Raw genomic sequence first — 12,080 nt, 5'->3', positions numbered from 1 at the left:
GGGGCATGACATGGCGCCTCCAATGTTGAAGCATGCTTTCTCATCTTTCTTCACACGCTTCCCCAACATTCCCATCAGCAACTGCGAATACGGCTCCAAAGGATGCCCCCTTCTCTACGGCTGCGACAAGCACACGAAGTCGAATCTGGGAAAGAGAGCTTCTAACCTCACCATAACAACTCGGAGGGTCGGCATGATTAAGTCGATCATGGTGAACTTACCACAAGAATCTTGGTTTGTTGCTCCTTGGACTCCATCTAGAGAGGTTGCTCCATGTACGCTATATTGATATCCAATGATGGCAATTTACTCATGGGCGCGAGTACCCGTGGGTACCCGGCTCACATGGATAGGGTATGGACACATTTTCTTGCCCATGGGCGATGCCCAAACCCAACTCGACTAGTCATGGGTAGGGAATGAGTATGATGTATTGATTATCGCAAAAAAATTATAAGCTAGCTCGTGAAATAGATGCATTGATTTAATGAAAGACACACAAACAACGTCATGAATATAGTGCTTTTCAAAGGGCATAATGATCATTGTCCCACGATTAAAGTTATTAAATGCATATTCTCTATTTTATTTGGCACAATGTTTACGTTGGTTATAGAACTGTAGTAGTATTTCTTAATTCTTATCACATAATATAAATATGCACACACTTCATTCGCTAAAGGAGGTCTAGTTTTTTTTTGTTTTTTTTTTTTTTTTGCGGGGGAAGGAGGTCTAGTTAACCCAAAAACTAAATGAGTTTTCAGTTCCTATGGCATAGTTCGTTCCCATTGTATATGATGCATGTGGCATGCTAAGGAGAAAAGAATGCTTACATTGAAGCTAAAGAAGTGACGACAATTACATCGACAGGTGCTATGCTGGATAGACTGCAAGTGCAAGGGCTAGTTTTCCATTCAAATCAGCAGTGCCCTACCTGATTGCCACGGTTCCATAGAAAGTGAGATCGGAGATGTGGACAACAAAGCAGCTCTGCATCGCAGTTCTGATCACCTTCTTTTCTCCGCTTATCGTGCGACATTTGATATTGAACAACCCCATATCAGGAACATCCCGCTATCAAATTCTCCATGCCAATCCCCTTACATGGCTCAGCAACCGAGTGGACGCAGATGCACCGGCAGCCAATCCAGTGAATGCGCAAGTGGTATCATTGCCAGCGGATGATTCAAGCAGCCTGGATCCCAGAAATTCCTCTACTAGTGTGGTATCATCACCAACGGATGATTCAAGCAGTCTGGATCCCAGAAACTCCTCTACTGAAAGACTACACTGGCTAGACACATGGAACCATATGAAGCAGCTAACCAACGTTTCCACTGGCCTTCCCCATGCGACCGAAGCGATCAAAGATGCAAGAACCGCATGGGAAAACTTGACGACAACGGCTCAAAATGCAACTTCTCCGGGATCGGAGAAGCGGAGGCTCTGCCCGTATTCGGTTCGCAGAATGGACGCTTCCAAGTCGGCGGGCGGTCACTTTACCATGGACATACCGTGTGGGCTTGTCGCAGGTTCTTCCATAACTGTCATAGGCACTCCCGGCAGCCTGTCTGGTAACTTCTGGATTGATCTTGTCGGGACGGCACTCCCGGGGGAACCTGAAGAACCCATTGTGCTGCGGTACAATGTTCGTCTAACCGGCGATAAACTTGCTCAAGGTCCGGTCATAGTGCAGAACGCCTTCACTGCAAGTAATGGCTGGGGTTATGAGGATCGTTGTCCCAACAGCAACTCGAACAATGCAACTCAAGGTACTTTAAACTTGCTTATAAATTGCTTACTAGTAGTAGTTATTATTGTGGTGCCTCACACCACTTATCTGACATCTTTCACAGTGGATGATTTGGAGAGATGTAATTCCATGGTGGGCAGAGAAGAAAAGAGCATAAAGAACTCTACACATCACGCTGGTCCCAAGCAAGGTGGAAAACCAAGCACATATTTTCCTTTTAAGCAGGGATACCTTGCTATCACAACTCTCCGGGTAGCGCTCGAAGGAATACATATGACGGTTGACGGGAAACATATTACTTCATTTGCATACCGAGCGGTAATCTTCTCCCATGTAGATCATGAAATAAATGTGATGTTTTGTCAAATCCTTACGGTCTGAGTTTCTGTTATCAGGGCTCGGAACCTTGGTTTGGCACTCAAGTAAGGATTTCTGGTGACTTCAAGCTAGCAAGTGCCATTGCAAGTGGACTGCCTACCTCCGAAGACTTGGAAAATAGCTTGGATCTTGAAATGCTGAAGTCATCACCTATTCCAGACGGCAAAGATCTTGACCTTCTGATCGGCATCTTCTCAACAGCAAACAACTTCAAGCGTAGAATGGCGATTCGAAGGACCTGGATGCAATATGATGCTGTGCGTAACGGAACAGTTGCGGTCCGATTTTTCGTTGGCCTGGTAAAATACTAAGCGATAGTTATGTCAGTCAACTGTCCAAGGGTTTCAGAGTGTTCTTTTACTGCTTCCGTTTACAGTCCTTAATCCTGACACGTTTGGTATTGTTTTGTTTATTAAAAGCATACGAACCTGATGGTAAATAAGGAACTCCGGAACGAGGCACGCACATATGGTGACATTCAGGTGTTGCCCTTTGTTGATTACTACAGCCTAATCACATGGAAGACACTGGCAATATGCATATATGGGGTAAACATTGATCTTCTTCTCACAATTAATTTAGGCTTCTCCATTTCTTCTGCTTTTTTGTGCTTAACTGTGGTCTTTTGAACAGACCAACGCTGTGTCGGCCAAGTATCTAATGAAAACAGATGATGATGCTTTTGTTCGAGTACATGAAATCTACTCCTCGGTTAAACAGCTGAATGTCAGCAACGGTCTGCTCTATGGTCGTATCAATTCAGATTCAGGTCCTCACAGAAATAGTGAAAGCAAGTGGTACATAAGCCCGGAGGTAATGTCCCCACATAGAAAGATTCGCTGCCGTAAACATGGGTATCAAGATTTCTGATGTATTCTGCTTCTGTAGGAATGGCCTGAAGAGAGATACCCACCATGGGCTCATGGACCAGGATATGTGGTTTCAGAAGACATTGCGAAGACAATCAACACTTGGTATAAAACAAGTCGTCTAAAGGTATTTCTGGTTAGGCAGAAGTGTAACCTATGGCTCTGTGATATACAGTACAGTACATGCTAGATGAAAACTAATTTACAAACGACCGGTCAAGTGCCAAACCACAAACAAGTCACCTAGAGGTATACTGATTTAGCAAAAATGGGCTATGATTTCCCTCCTGGAACAAAGAAAAACTAGCTGAGAGAGGCACATTCAAAGCTATAATTTCGCTATTCTAAAAAGAACTCTACTGTACCTAAGTCTAGCCTCTTATTATTTGATCTTCTCTGCTGCTACCAGCTGACAGATTGTATAGCTAAACAAGATGTTATCTACATCCTTCATTCTTGCAGATGTTCAAACTAGAAGATGTGGCAATGGGCATATGGGTTGACGAAATGAAGAAGGGTGGTTTACCTGTGAGATACGAAACAGATGAGAGGATTCACACTGATGGTTGTAAGGAGGGGTACATTGTTGCTCACTATCAAGAACCAAGGAATATGCTATGCATATGGGAGACACTCCTAAGGACAAATCAAGCAATGTGCTGCAACTAACTAACTAGTAATGCAGAAGCAATTCCGATGATGTGAATGTTTTTAAAAATTCACAAACATTTTTAAATCATGATCCTTTTTTGAGTTCACCAACATGTTTTAAAATCTTCAAAATAAATAGAAGGGAGGCACTGCGGTCTGTCGATCCGTTTTTGTTTGGGGGGCAAACAGTTGCAACCGGTTTTCTCAGTAAGCCAAGGGAGTCATCGCCGGTTTCTGTGGGGAGCGAACGAACACTAGGCCAGTGGTGTACTAGTAACAGGTTTGTGGAGGAACGGCAGCGAGGGCACGGATGTTGGAGACGGAGAGCCTCAAAGACGACATGTACCACATTATCGCCTCCCTCGTCGCCCTCTCCACCTAGCCCGCCGGAGAGCCTAGCAGATAACTCCAGCACAACTAAACAACAGCAGCATCCGTACGTGTGCATTGCCATGACACGCAATCGATGTTTCCAGTCCCCAATTCATGATCACCAAATCCATAGAAACTGTAGGTACAAACAATTCTCGGTAGACACAAAGATCTTCAGAGCACTGATGTTCACATTCAGATTTAGTACCCACTATATGGCTGTTCACATCAGAAGGTTAATTAACTCATGAGCTACCAAGGGCCTGCTAAATGCGTGTGAAAGCAGTGAAAACATTACCATTGACTAGCTAATTAGTCAAAATCAATCAAAGCAACAAGCATGGAACTCATAGTTCACATTGTAACTCGGAGTACTCTGTTTTGTGCCAATGCATCAGAGGTGTCTCAATCTAACTAATGCCCCCTCCGTCCCGTAATAGTAAGACGTTTTTACAAGCTAGCATAGCTTGTAAAAACATCTTATATTGTGGGATGGAGGGAGTACTAACTTTTAAACCATGTACCAATACAAGTTTTAAACCATGTACATTTAATATACCATGTAAGTTTTTTAATAGGAAAATACCATATAATTTGTCAACACACAACCCTGACAAGCTCGGTCGTCAATACAGGAAAAATGGACTCTACATATTTGTCAGCAAGTTCAGACTTTCACCAATTCATTTATGTGAAAAGAGTCGAGACACTAAGAAATAGTAGCACATGAGAAGTATCCAGTGTGAAGAGAGCCCTCGGTTACAGGCTGGAAACCATGGAACATAAGGGTTGCACATCCTGGGCCGATGGCCCATGTGAGTTCGGAGTAGCGCCAGCCATCAAACAAACGAGCAACATAACAGCAATCTTCACAGCCTGCCTCGCGAGTTTGGGCCTGCTGCATTAAATCGGCTTATACGCCTCATGTATCCTGCTTTTCTGCATTCACATATATATCACGAAAATACATCTAGCACACATCTCCAATCAAGAAATTGCAGTCCATTAGGTACCAGGAGCAAGTGTGCGCAGGTACCAAAACGACACCCCCTTTTATTACCAAGAGGCGAGAGCTTTAAGGAGGTTACTGATCAAGGGGACAACCTTTGGATGTGCCATTCTGTACTCCCACCTACTTCTCGCTGTGAATACTGTAGCCTGTTTATATCAAAAAGTATTGTGTTCAAAACTACATTGACATGCTCACGGATAATCAAATGAGGGTTTCTGACAAAATCAAAAATTGATAATCAAATGACAAATGTACAGAACATACCGGTCATGCAGACGAGACTGTTGGCCTTGCCAGAACTCAAAAAGATTTGGTGTCAATCTGTACCCACCCCAGTAATCAGGTTTTGGGATGAAGCTACTGCAGAACAAGAAAACAGCAATGGGGTTAAAAGAAGCAAGAATTCAGGATTAACATGCAGCAGCTAACTAAAGATTGTTACACTTTAGCAGCTTAGACTGACGCACTAACTGCACTTGATAGGCATCTAATCACAGATAGGACACAAGTGATTCATGCCAACTATGCCACACTAATACCGACATACTGGCTAGCCTTTGAGCTGTACTCTCCAACTCCCTCTCTCTCCAGACGTAACAGGAGTAAATGAATCCATTTCCGTTGCTCCAGATATGGGACTAGGGACAGAGAGTTACCATAATGTGCTGAAGCTCCAACAGAGGATCGTTGCAGTGCATGCTTTTCATGATGTTGTATTCACAAATACGTTCCAAAACAAGTGACGTGGTTTTAGTTCAAATTTAAACTAAAACCACGTCACTTATTTTGAAACGAAGGGAGTAATATGCAATATGAAGATGCAGACATTAAGGTTGTTGAGTACACCCCAAATAAATTTCAGCACTTCGACAACTGTTCACGAAACTGGGTTTATGGCAGCAGGGTTTCCCTGTCCTTGAATCTAGGGAGTATTAAACTGGTGTCGCAGTTACCATTAACGTGGTAAAGTAGAAATAAACTGCTTGGAAACAAAGCAGCTAGGGTGAATTATTCGTGTTAATAAAAAAGAAATGGCATGGATGACAAAAAGACTGGCTTTTCATGGAAGTAGCATGATTCTTTGACCGAATGAGCTGCAGCTCTTACAGATGCTATTTCTATAAAGCATATTATCTGAATAGGAAATTAAAGATAGAGTTAGGGAAATCCTTTCTTGAGGGTCAAGTAATTTTTTCATCTATATAGGCACCCACTTGTATTAGTCTCTAAGTTAACCAACAAGAATAATTTATCAATCTCTTCTCCCTTGTTCGTCATCAATAATCTATGTTTTACTCATCCCTTAGCTATCTTTAAAACACCCAAGGATGCTTACAGAAACATGCAATCGAGACCAAACATGGGTGCAGCTGGCATACTGACTCACCCATCAGAATATTTTTGTTCCAATTCCTTGTACGCTTGTTGGAGAACTTCTCTTCCAGAAATGACAGTGCTCTAGAAATAGCATAGTTAATACTGAATCTTGCTTTGAAGCGCTCTGCGACAAAAATAAACTAGAACAACAATACCTGCTTGCTAACAATAGCACCAAGCTGACTTCCACGTGGGCGGCTGTGGAAATACTTCTCAGATTCTTCTTCTGAGACCTTCTGAACTGACCCTTCTACTCTAACCTATGAAACAATAAAGGTCAGCATCAGCCAACAAGAGCACTTTTAGTATACGCTGTTTTCTCAGTCAGTTTGAAACAGATCGTTCCACTGGAGCGTTAGAAATATGACTGAACTCAGCACCTGACTGAATTTACAAAATATGCGATAAATAGGAATTCAGCATGTATTTGGTTTTAAAAACAAAAAAAATTGATGTACCAACACCAAACTAAATTACCAAGCAAACCAACATATCATTTATTTGCCTTGAAGACCCATTGTATTTCAACACATACCGAACCAAAGTTGTTTCACGTTAATTTAGTAAACCACACTGAAAGTCTGTTTGGTAAATCTCTTGCCTGGTTGAAAACTATGTTGCATAAAAATATACCAAACATGCCTCATGAGTTCATTCCTTACTCCTTGTTAAACGAATACACCAGATGCATCAATGTTCGTTGTTCTCACTTATAACTGGTACCAAAAATCAGATGGAACATGAAATGAGACCTAGTCTAATAATTAAATACATGGTAGAATAATGAAGAATGTCGGATTTGAGAAAAGACCAGAAAAGAAGGACGCACAAAAACAAGAGATTGCTTAACAGATCAGCTTACAAATAAATGCAAAACCAGATTATGCTGAAAGAGGTGAGACCATATTTCACATATCTTACACCAAGCATAGTATAGTTTTGAAAAGGCCTGCCATTGTGTTGCTTTCGCCCTCTTGCTACTGGCAATAAAAATATCCTATAATAGTAGCGCATGCGGTTGGTAAAATCACCTGTCGGTTCATCTCATTCCAGTAGAAAAGAAGTGCCGCATTTGAATTTTCCGATAAATCATGTGCTTTTTGGCTACCGTAATTTGTGTACCTGCACAAGACCCAATGAAGGCATGAGTAACAAAATTGTAGGGAGGTCACTGGAATGGATAATTGTTTAAAATGGTGATTATTGACGTACCAAACAAATCCCTGCTTATCAACGCCTTTTAAAAGAACCATTCTTGAAGAACTGCCCATAAATTAACGACAAAGAAAAATATCATTATTAGTAACCAGTTTTGTAAGCTGAAAGGAACATTAAGGAAAGAGAATCATACGGCTTTCCCGCTTTATTGACAGTTGTTAAAGCCATGGCATTTGGTTCGCGCAGGCCAGCAGTAACTGCTTCATCAAACCAACTACGAAACTACAGCAAAGAAACAGTCATCAGAATATAATATTATTGAAAAATTGGCTCATGATTTCCGGAATTACTTCAAGTTAATCGTACCTGGTCAAATGGATTAGGCATCACTTGGTTCTCAAGAAGTTCTGGGGAAATATAATTCTCCCTGAGAGATGAAATGTCAACTGACGGCACTTTTCCAATTCTTACACACATGGAGGTTCCAGGATATGGTGGAAGTTCGAGCCCATATTTGCTCGAAATGGGAGGCGGGACAAACCTACCCCCTAGGAAATGGTGGGGCCCAGTAAATTTTTTGGCACAGAGCTTTGGTGCAGTCAATGATACCTAGACATTCCGCAATAACTTGAGAACTAAAATTTGTCATGGTTAAATGGTTATCTATAATGATGATGCATGAAATTTTCAAAAAATCTTTCAATAGATGCTAACCAGCATATCAGGCTTAATTCCTCCTCCACTGACATCTCCCTCTTCTACATGCCACCCAGAAGGGATATCAACAGAAACAATTGGTGGTCTTTTCGCTGAATCACCAACAACACTCAATGAAACAAGCATTTGGATAAGATCATCAAAGGGTGGTCGGGGTGTTCCTGAACAATAGTTTCCAAAAACAAAATTTTAAGTAAGAATGATGGGGAATATATGGTATAACTGTGGAAAACAATCACATAGCCTGTTAGTTCAATTCCATTCAGTTCACACTTCAAATGGTAGCAGTACTTTCTTAATTAACAGATTACAGATCATTCTTTCTTTTATAAGATTCTGCATTAAACTAAGCCACTTGCTCCCAGCACCCTTCTGTATACCTATATTCCAAAATACCACTTGATACAGGAACAGTAACCCCATGTGTTTACTAAATGATCATGTTATGTATGAGTATGATCAAATTCAATTTACCCAAAAAGCTGCTAACACTTTCCATCCTGAAAATTATTGTTCTTTATTCTTGGAGCTCAACCATTGTTTTGATTAGATTATGCATAAAAAATTCTGACTTGTGCAACCTATGTGTTATGCATACATTCAGCTCCTCAACTCCTGCTGATACAGGGACAACAACGAACATTGTTTCATTGAGAACATACAACAACAACAAAGCCTTTAGTCCCAAACAAGTTGGGGTAGGCTTTCATTGAGAACATATGAATTACTTTAAAAAATCATATAGCGTAGAATATTCACATTGAGCAAAACAGGGCAAACATGTATAAATGATAAAAATATCTGACACGAGCTTTACATAAATCAGTGGTCACAAATCAGAACAACGCAAAAGGTTAAGAGGATATAAAAATCCCACATACCATGAAATGAGAAACCAAACATCGCGTCAATAACAATGTCATACTGCCCTGATAAGTCCTGAGGTAGGTCTTCAACAGGCACAAACGGGATAGCCAGCGATTCAAGCTACAACATAAAGATGATTAAAAGAATGATACTGGAAAAGGGTACCATATGGCACACCAAGAAAATTGTGGAGTCCATCAAAGATTACCTGAGTAACAAGGCCAGAATAAAGAGGTTTGGCGGTACGTTTTGGATAACAAACAAAGGGCTTGTATCCAAAATGATAAAGATGGCGAGCAGCAACCAGACCATCACCACCATTATTTCCCGGACCACAGATGATAAGAGCCCTCGTATGCTCACTCAGCTTATAAACCTGTGTTGATCATGAAAATTTTCACTAAACAGAAAGAATAACTAATAAAAAAATAAGGGGCCTGAAAAGACAAACATGATCAAGGACATAGATGATAGCTCACGTAGAACATTAGTACTACCTCTATGTCTGATCAGTTCCTATCTTTTCAACTAGTTAGTGGGAGTTCACAACTATCAAGAGACCATAGTACTGTATTGCCCAGTCATTTTCTTTGTAGTGGTCTCCTCTTGAGTGCTTTAATGGCGACATCTTTCTATCATTTCGCAACAACAGCAAGCTGCTGCTGCTGCATAGTCTAGACGGTCTAGTGCTAAACAATTAACCAGCTAACTGGTAATTAGCACGGCAACCAGAACAACAAGCCAACATGGCAATACAGTTCAAGAGCAGCACAGAAAGTCAGGTGTCTTATACCTCCGCGACGGCCGTAGCGACGCTTAGCCCGGCGAGCTCCTGCAAGGAAGCAAGCCCAGATCAAATCAAGCAGTCAGCGCCAGAGAGCCCCCGTCCCACAACCGCGGGGTCAACAACAACAGGTGAAATGGGAGCAGGGGGCGGTGGTTCCCCGGCACTTACCATGAGCTGGTCGACGCTGAAACCGAGGGGGCCCATGAGCTGCTCGTCGATATCCGCAGCGTCGCGCTGCGAGAGGTGCGTCACCTCCGCGGCGGCGGCGGCCGCCGTCGACGTCGCCAGCGACGCCATGGCCTGCCTGGGCGTGGGGGGCAGGGCCCGCGGCGGCGCAGCGGCGGCGAGGAAGGCGAGGCCGCGGCGGGGCAGGGAAGGGAGGCGGAAGTGGGGGCTAGGGTATGGGGACGGAGGAGGGCAGAGCGGAGCGGCGGTGGCGTGGGCGGGGAAGGTGGAGAGGAAGAAGGGCATAACACGGGTGGTGCTGGCGAGACCGGATTTGTTGCGGAACTTGGACACGGCGGTCAGCATCGAGCGCTGGCGGCGGCCGGGACTGGGCGCTCGCACCGCGGTGACTGGCTCAGCGCCTCAGCTGGCTGGTGTGTATGTCAGGTGTCATGTACCGGGTGGCTGCTAGCCAGCTGGGTGATGTGGCGTGTCAAGGGTTACATAAAATTTTGACCTGAAAGGGTTGATGTATGAAAAATGTTTAGGCCTCTTTGGTTCATAAAAATATTGTAGGAATGATAAAGGTTAGAAACTTTGTAGAAAAAATTCCTTTAAAGCCCTTCGGTTTGTAGGAATGGATTCCTATTCCTATATAGGATATGAATAAATTCTTCACATTTCAAAAGAAAAGAAAATTAACCTAGACTCAATGAAAATTTCCTATCATATGCATCAAATGACATCTCTTTCTATATACGAATTGAGATGCATGTCATCTTACTTCCTATGATTTTTCTATTCTTATTATACTAGTCCTATCCTAAGAACCAAAGGAGACCTTAGAATGCACGGATGCACCAACCAAAGAGATGAAACTTGGAGCCCTCCTGGGCCACTCGGGGGAAACCCTAGCAGCCGCAGGCCCGGCCACTACCTACCGCTCACCCCCACATCGCGTCGTCGGAGGGCCGGCCGGCGAAGCCGCGTCACGCCCTAGGGTGGCGGAGGCGAGGTCATTCTCTTCCTTCTTCGCCCCCAACCTCTCCCTCCCCCCTCCCCCATCTGGTGCTTGGTGGCGTCGGGACGGTGGTGGCCTTCCCTGGCAACTCCTTCCTTAACATGCTGGCAGCGTGATGACCCACAAGTATAGGGGATCTATCATAGTCCTTTCGATAAGTAAGAGTGCCGAACCCAACAAGGAGCAGAAGAAAATAATAAGCGGTTTTCAGCAAGGTATTCTCTGCAAGCACTGAAATTATCGGTAACAGATAGAGTTGTGATAAGATAAATCGTAACGGGTAACAAGTAAATAAAGTAACTAAGGTGCAGCAAGGTGGCTCAATCCTTTTTGTAGCAAAGGACAAGCCTGGACGAACTCTTATATAAAGCAAAGGGCTCCGGAGGACACATGGGAATTGTTGTCAAGTTAGTTTTCATCATGCTCATATGATTCGCGTTCGTTACTTTGATAATTTGATATGTGGGTGGACCGGTGCTTGGGTGTTGCCCTTCTTTGGACAAGCCTCCCACTTATGATTAACCCCTTATGAAGCAACGCATAAACTAGGGTTTAAACTTATGTCACTCTAGCAACCCATCATCTACTTATTACTTCCCAATGACTTCCCCTAGGCCTAAATAATGGTGAAGTGTCATGTAGTCGACGTTCACATAACACCAGTAGAGGAAAGACAACATACATCTCATCAAAATATCAAACGAATACCAAATTCACATGATTACTTATAACAAGACTTCTCTCATGTCCTCAGAAACAAAAGTAACTACTCACAAAGCATATTCATAATCATAATCAGAGGAGTATTAATTATCATTAAGGATCTGAACATATGATCTTCCACCGAATAAACCAACTAGCATCAACTACAAGGAGTAATCAACACTACTAGCAACCCACAGGTACCAATCTGAGGTTTTGGGACCAAGATCGAATACAAGAGATGAACTAGG

The 12,080-nt window shown here is 42.9% G+C and overlaps 2 protein-coding genes across 4 annotated transcripts; one reads left to right on the top strand and one right to left on the bottom strand.

Annotated features, from left to right (window-relative positions):
• Window positions 1-970: 970 nt before the first annotated feature.
• LOC123141554 (beta-1,3-galactosyltransferase GALT1-like) lies at window positions 971-3,669 on the top strand. The gene is made up of 6 exons (XM_044560663.1): window positions 971-1,772; window positions 1,857-2,071; window positions 2,149-2,430; window positions 2,765-2,944; window positions 3,020-3,127; window positions 3,463-3,669. The coding sequence occupies exons 1-6, from the start codon at window positions 971-973 to the stop codon at window positions 3,667-3,669; spliced, it is 1,794 nt and encodes a 597-aa protein (XP_044416598.1).
• An 881-nt stretch (window positions 3,670-4,550) lies between these two features.
• On the bottom strand, window positions 4,551-10,526 carry LOC123144910 (pyridoxine/pyridoxamine 5'-phosphate oxidase 1, chloroplastic; the record flags this gene model as incomplete). Of its 3 annotated transcripts, none has more annotated exon segments than XM_044564170.1 (14): window positions 4,551-4,962; window positions 5,084-5,181; window positions 5,300-5,395; window positions 6,423-6,493; window positions 6,568-6,672; window positions 7,444-7,534; window positions 7,625-7,675; window positions 7,764-7,852; window positions 7,937-8,179; window positions 8,285-8,448; window positions 9,169-9,274; window positions 9,363-9,530; window positions 9,948-9,986; window positions 10,110-10,526. In XM_044564170.1, coding segments are annotated over 13 exon segments (1,707 nt in total), but the record flags the coding sequence as incomplete, so codon positions are not given.
• Between the last annotated feature and the right edge of the window lie 1,554 nt (window positions 10,527-12,080).

Source organism: Triticum aestivum, chromosome 6D, assembly GCF_018294505.1.
Source record: "Triticum aestivum cultivar Chinese Spring chromosome 6D, IWGSC CS RefSeq v2.1, whole genome shotgun sequence".
Taxonomy (NCBI): domain Eukaryota; kingdom Viridiplantae; phylum Streptophyta; class Magnoliopsida; order Poales; family Poaceae; genus Triticum; species Triticum aestivum.
The sequence above is the reverse complement of the archived record's forward strand: the minus strand, read 5'-3'. Positions and strand labels throughout refer to the sequence as shown.

Excerpts from the sequence above, each read along its gene's own strand:
- LOC123141554 (XM_044560663.1), top strand. The coding sequence starts at position 971 with ATGTGGACAACAAAGCAGCTCTGCATCGCAGTTCTGATCACCTTCTTT. Across the intron at positions 2,945-3,019 it reads AGTGGTACATAAGCCCGGAG|GAATGGCCTGAAGAGAGATA; the intron begins GTAATGTCCCCA and ends CTGCTTCTGTAG. Across the intron at positions 3,128-3,462 it reads ATAAAACAAGTCGTCTAAAG|ATGTTCAAACTAGAAGATGT; the intron begins GTATTTCTGGTT and ends TCATTCTTGCAG.